At 38.0% G+C, this 13,191-nt stretch overlaps 1 protein-coding gene across 2 annotated transcripts in view; it reads right to left on the reverse strand.

The window, feature by feature from the left end:
* Positions 1-13,191, reverse strand: part of CDH6 (cadherin 6) — a 49,518-nt gene that overhangs the window by 18,701 nt on the left and 17,626 nt on the right. Inside the window, exons 2-4 of one of the 2 annotated variants that reach the window (XM_021695920.1) lie at positions 6,910-7,204; positions 3,756-3,875; positions 1,579-1,746 (exon numbers count right to left, since the gene is read on the reverse strand). In XM_021695920.1, the coding sequence (XP_021551595.1) occupies positions 1,579-1,746; positions 3,756-3,875; positions 6,910-7,204 (583 nt within the window). The remainder of the gene's footprint in view (positions 1-1,578; positions 1,747-3,755; positions 3,876-6,909; positions 7,205-13,191) is intronic. The other variant, XM_044916982.1, reaches the window with a different exon arrangement.

The raw sequence follows: 13,191 nt of genomic DNA on the forward strand, positions 1-13,191 counted from the left end.
CTGCAGTTAGGGATACACATTAGACGCATTGAGAGAGAAAGCACCTAATTGTTTCTTCGACTAATCTTTTCTTTTAAATTTCATGACAGTATTTTTTCTATGCATAGATTTCTCCTATTCTTATATCTGTATTGCTGATTTAAAATCTGTATTTCATAGATGTACACTTTTCTTATGTCCTCATGTTGCAAAATTAGTTTAAGGAGACTGCATATGAGTTTCAAACTTAGATCCACCAGACCAGCATGTACTTAGGACAAAAAAAAAAAAAGAATAAGAACAAAACTTATTTTACTCTCACCCATTACATTTTGCCAACCATCCATGCAAGTTATTTTGGAAAAGACATAGACTATGAGACTATGACACCACTAGAATATAGTCATGCAATAATATTCATCCATTCAGTAAATGTTGGGCTCATCCTTGGCAAAATGATAACACAAGCCAAGGTTTTCCTCTAGAGTTTTTCTCCCCTCCTGTGCTTTAGTACATTATTCAGTAATGATCACGTCATCCAAGGAGAGAGCAAAGTGAGGTAAGGTCCCTGTGGTATTCCAGGTGCTGGCAAATCCTTTTGTTATCCTTCCCCGGGGCATTCCCCTATTGAAAAGGAGGTTTTGGGGCACAGTATTGCTGATTCTGATATTGTCATTTCAGGCCTCTGCGGGGGAAAGTTTTAGGGCCTATAAAACTTTTCTTCCACTCATTAAATCAGAAATTAGTTTGATGCTCTGTTTTTTGCATTTAGCTGTGATTAAATACTTGAAAAAACTAAAAAATAATTTAATGATTTCCTGTTGATCCATGTGTATCTCCATTATAAAAGAAGCCCCTATTAGCTGACCAACTTTAAAGAAATGCCATGATTGGGTAAGTGGGCATTCTTTTTAATAGTGGGCAGCTATTTTCTCCTGGAAGACAGGATTCAGGTAGTTTACTTAGATCATGGTCAGAAATGAATTTTGTTCCTGGAAGAAAAATCACATTAAAACCAGTACCCACTTGAGGTGCTCTATGTGAAGGGCTCTAGTGTACTGCTTGATACAAAGTGGGCATTTAAAAAGGTCGTTTTTCCTTCTATCGAGTCATGAGAGTTAATGATTACAGAGAAGACTATCCATATCTCAGTTAACCATAATATAGAAAACTGTTTATGATTATAAATGGATTAAGTACATGGTTATTTCCCCGATTGTATTTTTAGAAACAGTAAAATGATAAATCCTCCCCTTATAAAGCTTTGTGAGGATTTAAAAGAGATTACATGACTGATTAAATTCACAAAACATAAAGTCAGTTTTTTTTTTTTTTTAAACGAATAGCAGCATGCTTGTGTACATATGTTCTGCACAAGCAGATTTATGCCTGGGGTAGTCTTTTTAATAAGGAAAAATAAAACAATGGTGTTAGCTTTACAACAATAACCATATCAGAAATTGCTCAGCTAATAAAAGTATGGTTCTTACTGAGGTCCCTAATATTGATAATTAATAATAATGGAAAATAAATATCATTCTTAAAGTTAGAGTTTTACAAAAGTGCACAGAAGATATTCATTCAATCAAATGTTCCTACTCTGGGGAAACCGGGGAGGATTGTCGTTGACATCAGTCAGCGTAATGTTCACTGTGGTCGTCCCAGATAATCCCCCCATCTGGCCACCCATATCCTTGGCTTGAATCACCACTTGGTACTGCTCCCTGTTTTCTCGATCCATGTTGAGCAAAGCTGTCTTGATGATACCTATGGATGTGAAATTCAGAAGTGAAAGGGGATGTATTAAAAATACTTTATCAAATCATTTATTTATACAAACATGGATTGTTATCCACAATATGCAAAACACTATACAGATGTCATGGGTGACTTAGAGATGATTCTAGGTAGCCCTTATGCTGAAGGAAATTAAAACCACAAAGGGGAGATAGATCCATTAAAACAAACAAACACCTATCATACAAGGAGAGTAGTACAAGCCAATTCTGCAGTAGTATAGATTGTAGGTAGTATAAATATCATGTGTTATAAGATGACATAGCAAAATATAACTTGGAATGTGGTACAGTGTTATCCTACTTTAGCTGCTTGATAAAAGACATTTAAGTGTACTATGAGGAAATTGTTAAGCCATTTCCTTGAACTGACTCTTGAGTTTCACTTTACTGAATCAGCTAATTGCCCATCAAATATACCTACCATAATGAATGTTCGGAGCATTTTCTAAACCACAAAACTATGGTCTTAAGAAAACACAGCATCAGTTCTCCCATAATTATCATCTGTGTGATCCTAGAAAATTGAAGTTTTCCTAAAGCTGATGTGAGCATGAGTTCAACTGGTCCCAGCAGTGACCAATATTCTTAGGTTAGGTTAAATTTATCTCTATTGTCAGGTAGTTATAAAACAAGTAGTTGAAAGAACTAAAAGTTTGCCTAATCTCTATGTAGGCCTTATGCTTAAATTAACAACATTCTTTCAAAAATCTTTATAGGCTTTGAAGGCTTTGAAAGCTTTAAAGGCTTTATAACCTTCTCTGGTAGCACATTCCAGTGCTTAACAACTAATGAAGCTCAAAATATCTTTTTTTTTTTTTTTTTAATTTTTAACACGAATACCTCAGACAACAGGTCAATTTTATTCCTAGAGTCCTGGCTTCAGTGAAATTGCAGCTGCATCCTGTTTTCCAATCACAGTACTTCTCCATTTAAATACAGGAGATCCCCTTAGCCTTTTTTTCTTTACGTTAGATATTTCTAATTTTTCATCCTTATTGTTTTTCAACTCAGCATTTTCTTTCTCCTTGGGATTCTTGCCAAGTTCATTGCACCTCTTAACACATCAATTTCCAACGGGATCTAGTAATCTAGAAAAGTTTTGATTTCTACTAACAATAATGGATGCTTGAAAAATGTACGAAAGAAACTCAACTCCTATTATGATAGCAAAAATATGTGTAGAATTTAATGTACAGCACAGACAATATTTCCTAAGAAATAATTCATCATAAGAAAATATGCTACTCTGTGGAGAAAATGCAGAAAAATGAATGTTAAAACAAGGATTCCATTAAGGAATCCACTTTGTTTACTAGGATGGTATCAGTTAGGATGGGCTAGACAATGTCATAACAAACAAGGCAAAATCTTACTTGCTTAACACAGCTAACATTAATTTTTTTTCATGCTCTGAGTAGGCCAGCAAGAAGCTCTGCTCAGGATAACAGACATCCAGGCTGGAGACCAGTGTCAACATTGGTTTCCATCTGTGATCTCTGTGGCAGGAGGAGAGGAATGTGGATTGTGCACCAAGTCTAAAAGTTCTGCTTGGAAGTGACTCGGATCACAGCCACATTTATTGGCCCAGACAAATCTCCTGGCTACCTCTATCTTCAGAGCAGTGGAAAGAGATACCAAATAACTAGAAAAAGAAGAATTGGAATATTTGTAAATAGCCCTAATGGCTATCAGAAGGGACTGGTCTTTAACTTCACCCCAAACTGGAAGAAAAAATAACATTGTAGAAATTTTTCTGAATCTACCCTATGTAAACATAATGGATGAAACATCCATTGTCAGATTTCTTCATTGAAATGATGTGGATTTCATGTTTACGAGTATATTGCTGGTACTTGGCAGATGAATCTAAGAAAATTCAATTACACTGATTGTTTTTATTAAAAAATATGCCAGCTCAGCTGAACATGTCAATTAAAATTACAGATTGTAAAAAGAAGATCAAAAAGGAATTCTAACCTGTTTCTGATTCAACTGAAAAATAGGGCTGCCCCTGTAGGATACTATACACAACTTTAGCACTGTTCCCGTAAGTTGGATCATCAGCATCAGTTGCAGTAACTTGGACAACAAATGTGCCTGTAATGATAGAAACATGAATTGAAAATAAATTAAGGGTCCATATGGATCCTTGACCCACACACAGAAAGAGAAAGCATGATCTTACTTTTGTACAAAACTATCATGGCAAGGGAGTGGAGAACTTCAGGACAGTACTAGGTTAAATAGCCTTGGATTTCTCACTCTGAAGGAGTGTGATCAACATTCTAAATGTTGTAAGGGTTAGGTTAAAGAGAAGCATGGGGATGGTCATGACCTTGGGTGGAACCAATTCCAATCAATCTCCAAAGGTTGAGATTTGATTGGATTCTTGGTATGGTCATCCTTGGAGGTTATCCAGACCTAAGTCAGTCAGCATCTTGCATTACTTTGTTTATGGGGATTAGTTTCAGGGTTCTCCAATCAGGAAGCCCACTTGTGATTTTGTTGGGAATTCTGTGTCATAGGTGCTCTCTCTCCTGGACTGTAATGTGCTTATCGAGGGCCTGTCAGTGCAGCAGCTACTTTGTGACCTCAGAGATGCCAGCCTGAGGACAAAGCTGAATAGGACAGAAAATTTCAGAGAAATAATTCAACCTAAATCAAACCGTGTCCAAAGCCCACTTAACTTTTGACTTAAGTCAATAAATACTTTTATCTGTTTAAATTAGTTTGAGTTAGGTTTTCTGTTACTTGCAAATAAAAGCACCCTAAATAATAAATCTACCTAATAATTCTAAGAGGTTGAAAGACCTTGAACCTTAAAAGAGATAGTGTTGGATTAAATGATTGATTAAAACACCAGAGTATTCACATCTGGAGCCTGTAATTCCAAAAAAAATTATTATAATTAAATGCACAAAGAACGCTATGATATTTTAGATCAGCATTCTTGTTTTAAGGACTGCAGTCACCTAATAACCTTCAAAGTATTCCTAACCCCCATGAAATTCCACACAGATTTTTGTATTTATGCTTACATGTCTATTTCATTGAAGAGAATATCCATAGATTTTTATCTGATTCTCAAAGGAATCTGTGATTTCCAAAAAGGGTAAGACCCTCTGATGAAGATCATCTCATGGCTGACTTTTGGTATTCATATCAGATAAATGGTAAGCATACTGTTAGAGGTCTCCAGCCCATGGAAAGGACAGGGAAGTTACATTCAGGGAATATTAGAAGTTTTACATTGCTTTTGTAATATCTGACCAATCCTGTTTTTTGAACAAATATATTGCACTGTGTTAGGGTTGGATGCTCTGGATGTAGTATGTTGACGCATGAGATAGAGCTCCCGTCCTTGTAATGTGGGAAGGAAGCTGGGGAGAATGAGAGCATTATATAATTTTAGAGCGAGAGCTAACAGTAGAAGTCAACAAACACCCACATTCTTATTTGACATCAAAATAAAATTTGAATGCGTTTAGAATATGATTATCTGGATGTTTAGGGCACCTGTTAGTTGCCAGATATTATCCCGGGGGCTCTGCACTTGTTTTCTCATTTCATCCTCATGATAATCCTTAGGAGTTGACCTTTATTATTTTTGTAGCTATGGAACTGAAGGATCAGAGACATCAAGTTGCTGCTTATTAGTAGAATTTCAGACTCAGGTCTGTTTGACACCAAAGCCCATTTATACCACCCTGCTGCTGCCCCACAATCATGATGTAATTTCTTTAAGATGCTTTTTTATATCATCATAATGATATGTTAATTTATGATAATGGTTAATATGAACATAACTGTGCCTATGTGCAAATGAGAAAGCCTTCCCTTCCTCAAGACATGTTACTTCTAGCTACCCCCCAAATATTGGTAATACATATTAATTCTATAATGGCTTCAAAAGTGAATGGCACTCCCTAGAGTTGTGCAATGACACCTTGCACATCAAGTTTTGTTTTCTGGAAACTGTTTTACTGGGTGGTGCTGATGATGAGAGGTGCTTTGTTAATTCTTCCTGCCTTTTACCCCATAGAGGAAAAGTACTTTTTTCCTAACAAATCCTCCTTTTAAAAGAGTTCGAATCCCTCTCTTTTGCTTTGCTGATGGTTTGTGGTTTTTCTAACAAAACAGAGTGGCTTTAAGTAATGAGATGAGCAACTTCTTGATGAGAAAGATTTAGAGGGTTTACAATCATTTCCCTAGATTAGGTTTCTCCAAGTCTTGGAACTGTGACCTAAAATGCCTCTGATATCTGACTCACAGGATTATGGAAAAGTTATTATTAGGTAACTTAGCCCTTCTGAAGTTGACACTGAATGAAAACAAAAATAAGCCTTTATACAGGTAAAGTAGCTTAAAATTTGTTACTGTCTCCCATGAAGTATTTTAATGTGGCTAAGAGTGATGTCAGTAGGATTTTTTAAAAATTTGAATTCTGTTAACCTTCTCCCAACTTAAGCAAATTAAAGCCGTACTTATTAACTTTAAAATTGGTAGTAGAATTGTGCACAAAATATTAATTCACCATATTAATGTCATGAGAATCTTTTAATTTCCATCACTTAGTAAAGGATATATCCCCTAGACATCATCATCGGCACATTGTTTATGGATTTTTTTTTTTAAGTTTTCTTTGGGTCTCTTTCCCAAAATCATAGTTAATTAAAGCAAATGTCATTACTCTTCAGTCTGGATTGTAGATTCAGGCTTTTGTTTTACACCGGGGAAATCCTCACCTCAGGCCCAGTACCAATATGTGCTAAGAGAGGTGGAGAGGGCTGCTATCTCTCAGCCTGAGGACGAGAGTGGGCACCTGGGGGGGGCAAGAAATAGATGAGGTGATGTCTCTTTCTTCCTCCTGTTCTTGCCTGCCATTTTTCATCCCTTCATCATTAGAGGAAATGCTGTTTTCTTAAAGATAATGATAAAATGAGACTAGCGTAATATTAGGAAACACAGGTGCACTTACAAAAAAGGTCATAAAGGCAGTGTTTGAAATAGGATAGTTTTGGAATTTAGCATCTAAATTCACTCAACTCTGTAAATTTCACTCATAGGATCCTTTATTCAGTTGATGTACTAGAGGAGAAACATTGTATGGTTGAAATCGCATCTCACTCACCAACATCAGACATTTCAGGAACAGTGGCCGTGTAAACATCCTTGGTAAATATTGGTTCATTGTCATTGATGTCATGGATCTTGATGATGAATTCGGATTCAGGCTCCACGGGCCTCCCTGTCCTTCTGTTTATAGCTTGAGCTCGAAGGATGTAAACTGGTTTTTCTTCCCTGTCCAGCCTCTTGGTGGCTTGTATATCCCCTGTGTTTTCATTGATAATGAAGAGATCTCCTGCTCCATCTCCTGAAAGGATATATTTAAGTGATCCATCTCCTCTATCCTGGTCTGAATGTAACTAGTGTAGAAAAAAAAAATTAAAGAAAGTAAAAGTCAAGCATGTGATTCTAAACTGTTTGTCTTTATGACGCTTGCTATGTCAACTTTCATTCAGTCCTTTCTGAGGGATGCAGGTTTGGGTTTTGTTTTGTTTTTCTCACTGTTTACTTAAATCCTCAATAGTAATACCATTTATTAATGAATATGTTGCCTTATAATCATAGAAATTTCCAAAATTGGAACAGAGCTTATAGAAAATGTAATAATCCTTGTTTTGGAGAAGGGAATTCTAAAGGCCAGAGTAATAGCAAGATGCCCAAAGACATATTAGCCTGGTTAGAATGGAACTATTTTAACTCTTTTCCTGACAGCATTCAGATTTTACAAATACACTCTCCTCCTCACTTTTATGTATCTGGACATGGAAGAGAAGTGATATGCTATTGAGAAAAGGAGTTTGGTTTTTGAAACAGAGACCTGAGTACATTCTACCTCTATATATTCCCATCTTGGTGAATTTAGGGAACTATCCAGTCTCCTTGAGTCTTATATGATGGAGTTTATAATCACTTTTCTGGGAAGATGTGATATTTATTTAATTACTTATGAAATTCAGCTCAAAGCATTTGAGAAACATCGTAAGTGTTGTCATGAACAGTGCCTTGAAAATCCCTTGACTAGGCAATTTACAAGGTCACTTAGAACAAGAATATTTACTACTCAGAATTTCATTTAATATAGGTGAGAATCTTCTAAAAAGTGGAGCCAGACTTAAAATGGAATAGTCTGCATTATGAAGTAGTGGGTGCCCTGCTCCTGAAGGTAATCCAGCAGAGGCTCTGATAAGACTGTCAGTGAAAGGCATCTGGGTTAAAGGTTGAAGTGAATGCTAATATACCATTGAAATGGAAGATAATGATTCTAACTTTGATGACTTGCCCACGTTGCCTATCTCAGCGATGATTTTCTAGAGTGTTGAGTTCCTGTTGTGTCTTTGGTTCCCTTTTTCCCATTAGAAAAAGTTTAGAAGGAATTTTCTTAGGTCTTCAGATAAGCTAACCCTGTTCACAAATTTGCAGAAGTGAAAATTGAGGAGAACTATTTTAAAATCCTAGTTGTAAGTATCAGCTACATACAGAAGAGATAGTTTATTGGGAAGGTAGCTAGTCCTTAAACCTACTTCAGCTCTGTCTAAACAGAGTGTGGGCCACGTTACGACAAGATTGGCAACAATAGCAAGGGGTAAGCCGACCCAGTGTCCTGTTGATGAATATCACACGAAATGCTTGAAGTAGTGTCTTCAAGCACATTTGAAAACAGACTCTTGAACCAAAAAGGGACTTTTAAAGTAAGCGAATCCAGCCTTTCTGAAAGTGTATCTCGTGGACTATCATTTATACAAAATGCTGAGGAAAAGGGGTTCTGTGCTCCCATAAGTTTGGGAAATACTTCTACTTCTTTTCTTGGGCGTCACCCAGTTAACATATTAAAGGCTGTGAATGTCCACAGTTCAGAACTGTACTTGATTTTATTTAATCTAGCTTTCCTGAACATTCCTGGGTGAAGAATCCTTTTTGGATGTTGGCATTCCCGAGGAGACAGTTTTCCAAGAAACACACTTTGGGGACCATGAGCCAACTGAATCCATTATCGTAGAATCAAGAAAACCAAGGCTCTGGTTTATGTAGTGTTTTCAAAATCATACACCTTGTGTGAAAGTCAGAAGACTAGAACTTGAGCACAAGAAGAGGCCCTATAGATTCTTCGGTGCAACCTCCCTGTTTTTATAGAGATTGGGAAACTGTGTCCAAAGCCACACAGCTAATGCTAGTTAATAGCAGAGTTTGAGGAAGAGAATATTATTCATACAATTAGTAGCCTTGAAAGCAATTTGGCAGAAATAATGGAAGATAAATGGGAATGGGGAGGGAATTGCTTAGAAGTGAGACAAACGCCATAAGAAATGTAAAACAAAAGAGGACTCCATGATTTGTGTAATGTGATATGCTAAGGAAATGTTGAAACCGTGATTACACAGAAAGAGCCACTGGGGAAAGTTTAACTCTCCATCGTCAAATTCTAATGACTGAAGAGAGCTCTTAAAAAGCTATTTCATTAACTCATGAGTAATGAAACCAACATCACTGCCCATTGGATCTGGCTTCCGGGCAGCCATGGTCAGCAAACCTGGCAGAGTGTGGGGGGGGCACCACACCAGAGTTCCAAGTAGGAGCTGTGTTCATTCTCTCTCACTCACCACGTGTAAGATCATAGCAGAGTCAATTAACCTCCCTGAGCCAAGATCCTTATCAATAAAATGAGGATAATAGAACCACAGGACAAGTGGATCAGGAAGATCTAATTAGAGCCTATGTACAAATTCTATATTAACTCCTATGTAAACATGCCGTAAAAGCACATTTTAAGATACCATTCCTGTTAGCTTCTCATTCATAATAAGCATGTTTTGACTCTTATTTTGACTTTGAGAACTTTGTTGTAAGGACTTTGAAAACCCAGTTTTACAAACACATGGCCTCTCTAAGGCAAAATCTGTCATCAAAAGCTAGTATTCTTCTACTGGGTGGCAGCTGCTGTCTTTCCATGTGATGTATGATACTCTGCCTTCCACTAGATTGTAGACTTCCCTTGCTGGTTCTTTCATCACTCTCAATATGTAATTGTTGCACACTTAGTAGGTGAATACCACATCTGGTCATAAGATTTATTCAGGTAAAAGTAATCAGAAACTTATTTTTAGCTGTCAGGAGAGACCATTTCGATGACTTATAGAACAAACACCCGAGACGGTATGAAAGGGCAGTGGAGACACCGACTAAGAGTATGAACAGGATTGCTCTCCAGATCCCAACTCTGATTTATCAATATTTGAAAACTAGTGGGAAAATGCATCTCTTTACGCAGGTGTTGTCTGATAATAAAACAATTTAACCTCATCCCCCTCAAAGTGCAGTGCCTGTTTCTGAGAGAGTGCAGAGAGCAGAAACCTCCAGAAGCCTTGGTGTGTTCTTTCCCTTTCCGCTGAACTCCCCTGGGGCCAGTTCTTTTCTCTCTTCTTGGGGAAAAGAGGAAACATAAGACATCAGTGCTAGAGAAAGTGGCGGTGGCAACCAGACATTAGGGGTTTATTGAGCACTTAGATTTTAATTGGATTTTTTCTTTTGTGATGTCATTCATCATGGCCACTGTAAAAGGCAGAAGTTAAACAACAACAAATAAAAGGTTGTAGGCTGCCCGAGGCATGTTTTTACTAATTTCAGTTTAATGTGGCTGTTCCATTAAGTTTAATCATCTGGCTCACTTTTAACGATTCACCATCAAGTAAAAATTATCCGCTTTCCTCAGAAAGTCACATCTCATTGGGGGCTGGCAGGACTTTTTACTACTGTACTTGCAGCATTTTGTTCCAGAAGGGGCTTGTGGTCTTTGTTTTTCTGTTGATTTATTGTTATTTTCAAGTGCAACACACTGACAAATAAAGACGGGGATTTGGGGTTGTAGACACGGCCCCACGGAGGGTCACACCAGAGCAGCGCTGGGCTGTTTTTACCGGCTCTATGTCCCAGCTCTCAACTGGATTTGGACTCCAGTTCAAAGGTATAACACTAATTGTGCTGATTTTTAGTGGTTTATGAAATGAGCTAATGCCGCCCTCTGCCTCCCATTACCTGTGTGTCACTGAGTCACTGTGTGGGTCAGTAATCAAACTGAGTCTTCTAAGCATATGCATCCCTGAGACAGAAAACAGTCTAAACCAAAGGAATGACCCACAACAGCCTGAAAGGGGTTATAGGATTTTTTGCCGAGGTTAAAAAAAAAAAAAAAAATTAGATTATGGCGAATATGCTTGTAGAGTGTAGTGCAAATGTTATGTGGCCATTTGTGAAAGGTAAAGGTTGGCAATCAGATATGTCACAGGGAAGTCAGAGAACAGTTGTGAAATGGTGTCCGAATGGGACTGATGTGGAGAAACTGGAGTGATAGAGAGAGAGAGAGAGAGAGAGAGAACACCTTTTTGCTAACTAGACTGACTATTATTTTAAATTAAGAAAATAAGTCTACAGTCAAGTTAGGACAAACTGAGGCTTCACTGAATTCAATATATATATAAGTATATATGTATATATACATACATCTCTCTACACAATGCATGATACATAATGCGAGTGTGAAGGCTTGTTGGGTAGAGTTTACACCAGGAAGACATTCAACCTTGCTTGAAGTACGTGGCAGGAATTAGAAGTAGATTCTGTTTTAGAGATTATAGGGCCAGTAAATAAAAGTATCTTTCAAGAAAATTTTATGTTACATGTTTTAATATGCTGTATTTGAATGCTAATGATTTAGTATAAGTTAACTAATTTATATCTGATGACTGCTTTACAAATGAAAACGCTGATGGTAGCATATTATTGTGGCAGGTTGTTGGAACTAGTTAGAAATGGGGCAAATTCTCAGGCCCCACCCACCTCCAAAATCAAAACCTCAAGGGGTGTCATCCAGCAATCTGTGTGTGTGTGTGTGTGTGTATTTAAAGATTTTATTTATTTATTTGAAAGAGAGAATGAGCAGGGAGAACGGGAGAGGGAGAAGCTGACTCCCCACTGAGCCGGGAGCCCAATGCGGGCTCAATTCCAGGACGTTGGGATCAGGACCTGAGCCGAAGGCAGACACTTGACCGACTGAGCCACCCAGGAGCCCCCAGCAATGTGTGTTTTGAGGAAACCCTCCAGGTAATTCTTTTTTTTTTTTTTTAAAGATTTTTTATTTATTTATTTGAGAGAGCGAGAATGAGAGAGAGCACATGAGAGTGGGGAGGGTCAGAGGGAGAAGCAGACTCCCCGCTGAGCAGGGAGCCCGATGCGGGACTCGATCCAGGGACTCCAGGATCATGACCTGAACCAAAGGCAGTTGCTTAACCAACTGAGCCACCCAGGCGCCCCCTCCAGGTAATTCTAATGAGTGTTCAAGTTTGGGAACCACTGCCTTAACTATAGACTTGGGCAGGGGAAAGAAATGGGCATAGGGGTGCCTGGCTGGCTCAAGTCGGTGGAGCATGCAACTCTTGATCTCAGAGTTGTAAGTTCTAGCCTCATATTGGGTGTAGAGATCACTTAAAAAATGTAAGATCTTAAAAAAAAAGAGAGAGAGAGAGAGAAATGGGTGGAAATGCATGCTAGGTACTAGCTGTGTAACTTTGGGGAACTTAGCTAATCTCTCCACGTCTCAGTTTTCTCATCTCTATGATAGGAATAATGACGATACGGAGTTTACAAGTATGTTGCTCTGAAAATTAATAAAATAATGTATGTAAAATGCCTCACAGGAGGCCTAACTCAGAGAAATGCTTCAATAAATCATTCTCACATCATAAACATGAAGTATTCAGAAGGTGGAAAGATTGGAGTCTGAATTCTGACTTTCCTGCTAATTAACTAAATTAGTTAGATTAACTTAGTTTCATTCTGTCATCTGTAAGATAGAACCTCAAAATAATGAACTTTTCCAGCGATTCCTCCTGTACTTGTCCCTTAAAAGTTGGTCACCCTTAGGCCCATGTCTTAGGTCCTTGTCTTTCCTCATTTCACATATTCTCCCCTGATGAGATCATTTCTCTATTTTCCTGTATTCAAATATTATCTGTGTGCCCTTGATGCTCAAATCTATAGATGACCCCAGGGCAGACCATTTTCTCAAGATCCAGAGTCAAAGATGCATTTGATTTCCAGGCGAGTCTCTTGGACAACTTACACTCAGGACTTCTCAACTGACTTCATCACCTTCTCTCCAAACCTGCTTCTCCTCTGTATGTCCCGTCTCTGTGAAGGCCACCAGAGTCATCTTAGACCCTCCCTCTACCTCCATCATCCACTTCATTAAGCCACCAAACTCCTGTCAATTCTACCTCTTATCTTGACTCACCTACTTGTCTTCCTTTCCACCACCCTGGTCCAAGTCACCGCCATTTCTCTCTGGTTTGTTGCA

This window comes from Neomonachus schauinslandi, chromosome 7 (assembly GCF_002201575.2).
Source record: "Neomonachus schauinslandi chromosome 7, ASM220157v2, whole genome shotgun sequence".
NCBI classification, from domain to species: domain Eukaryota; kingdom Metazoa; phylum Chordata; class Mammalia; order Carnivora; family Phocidae; genus Neomonachus; species Neomonachus schauinslandi.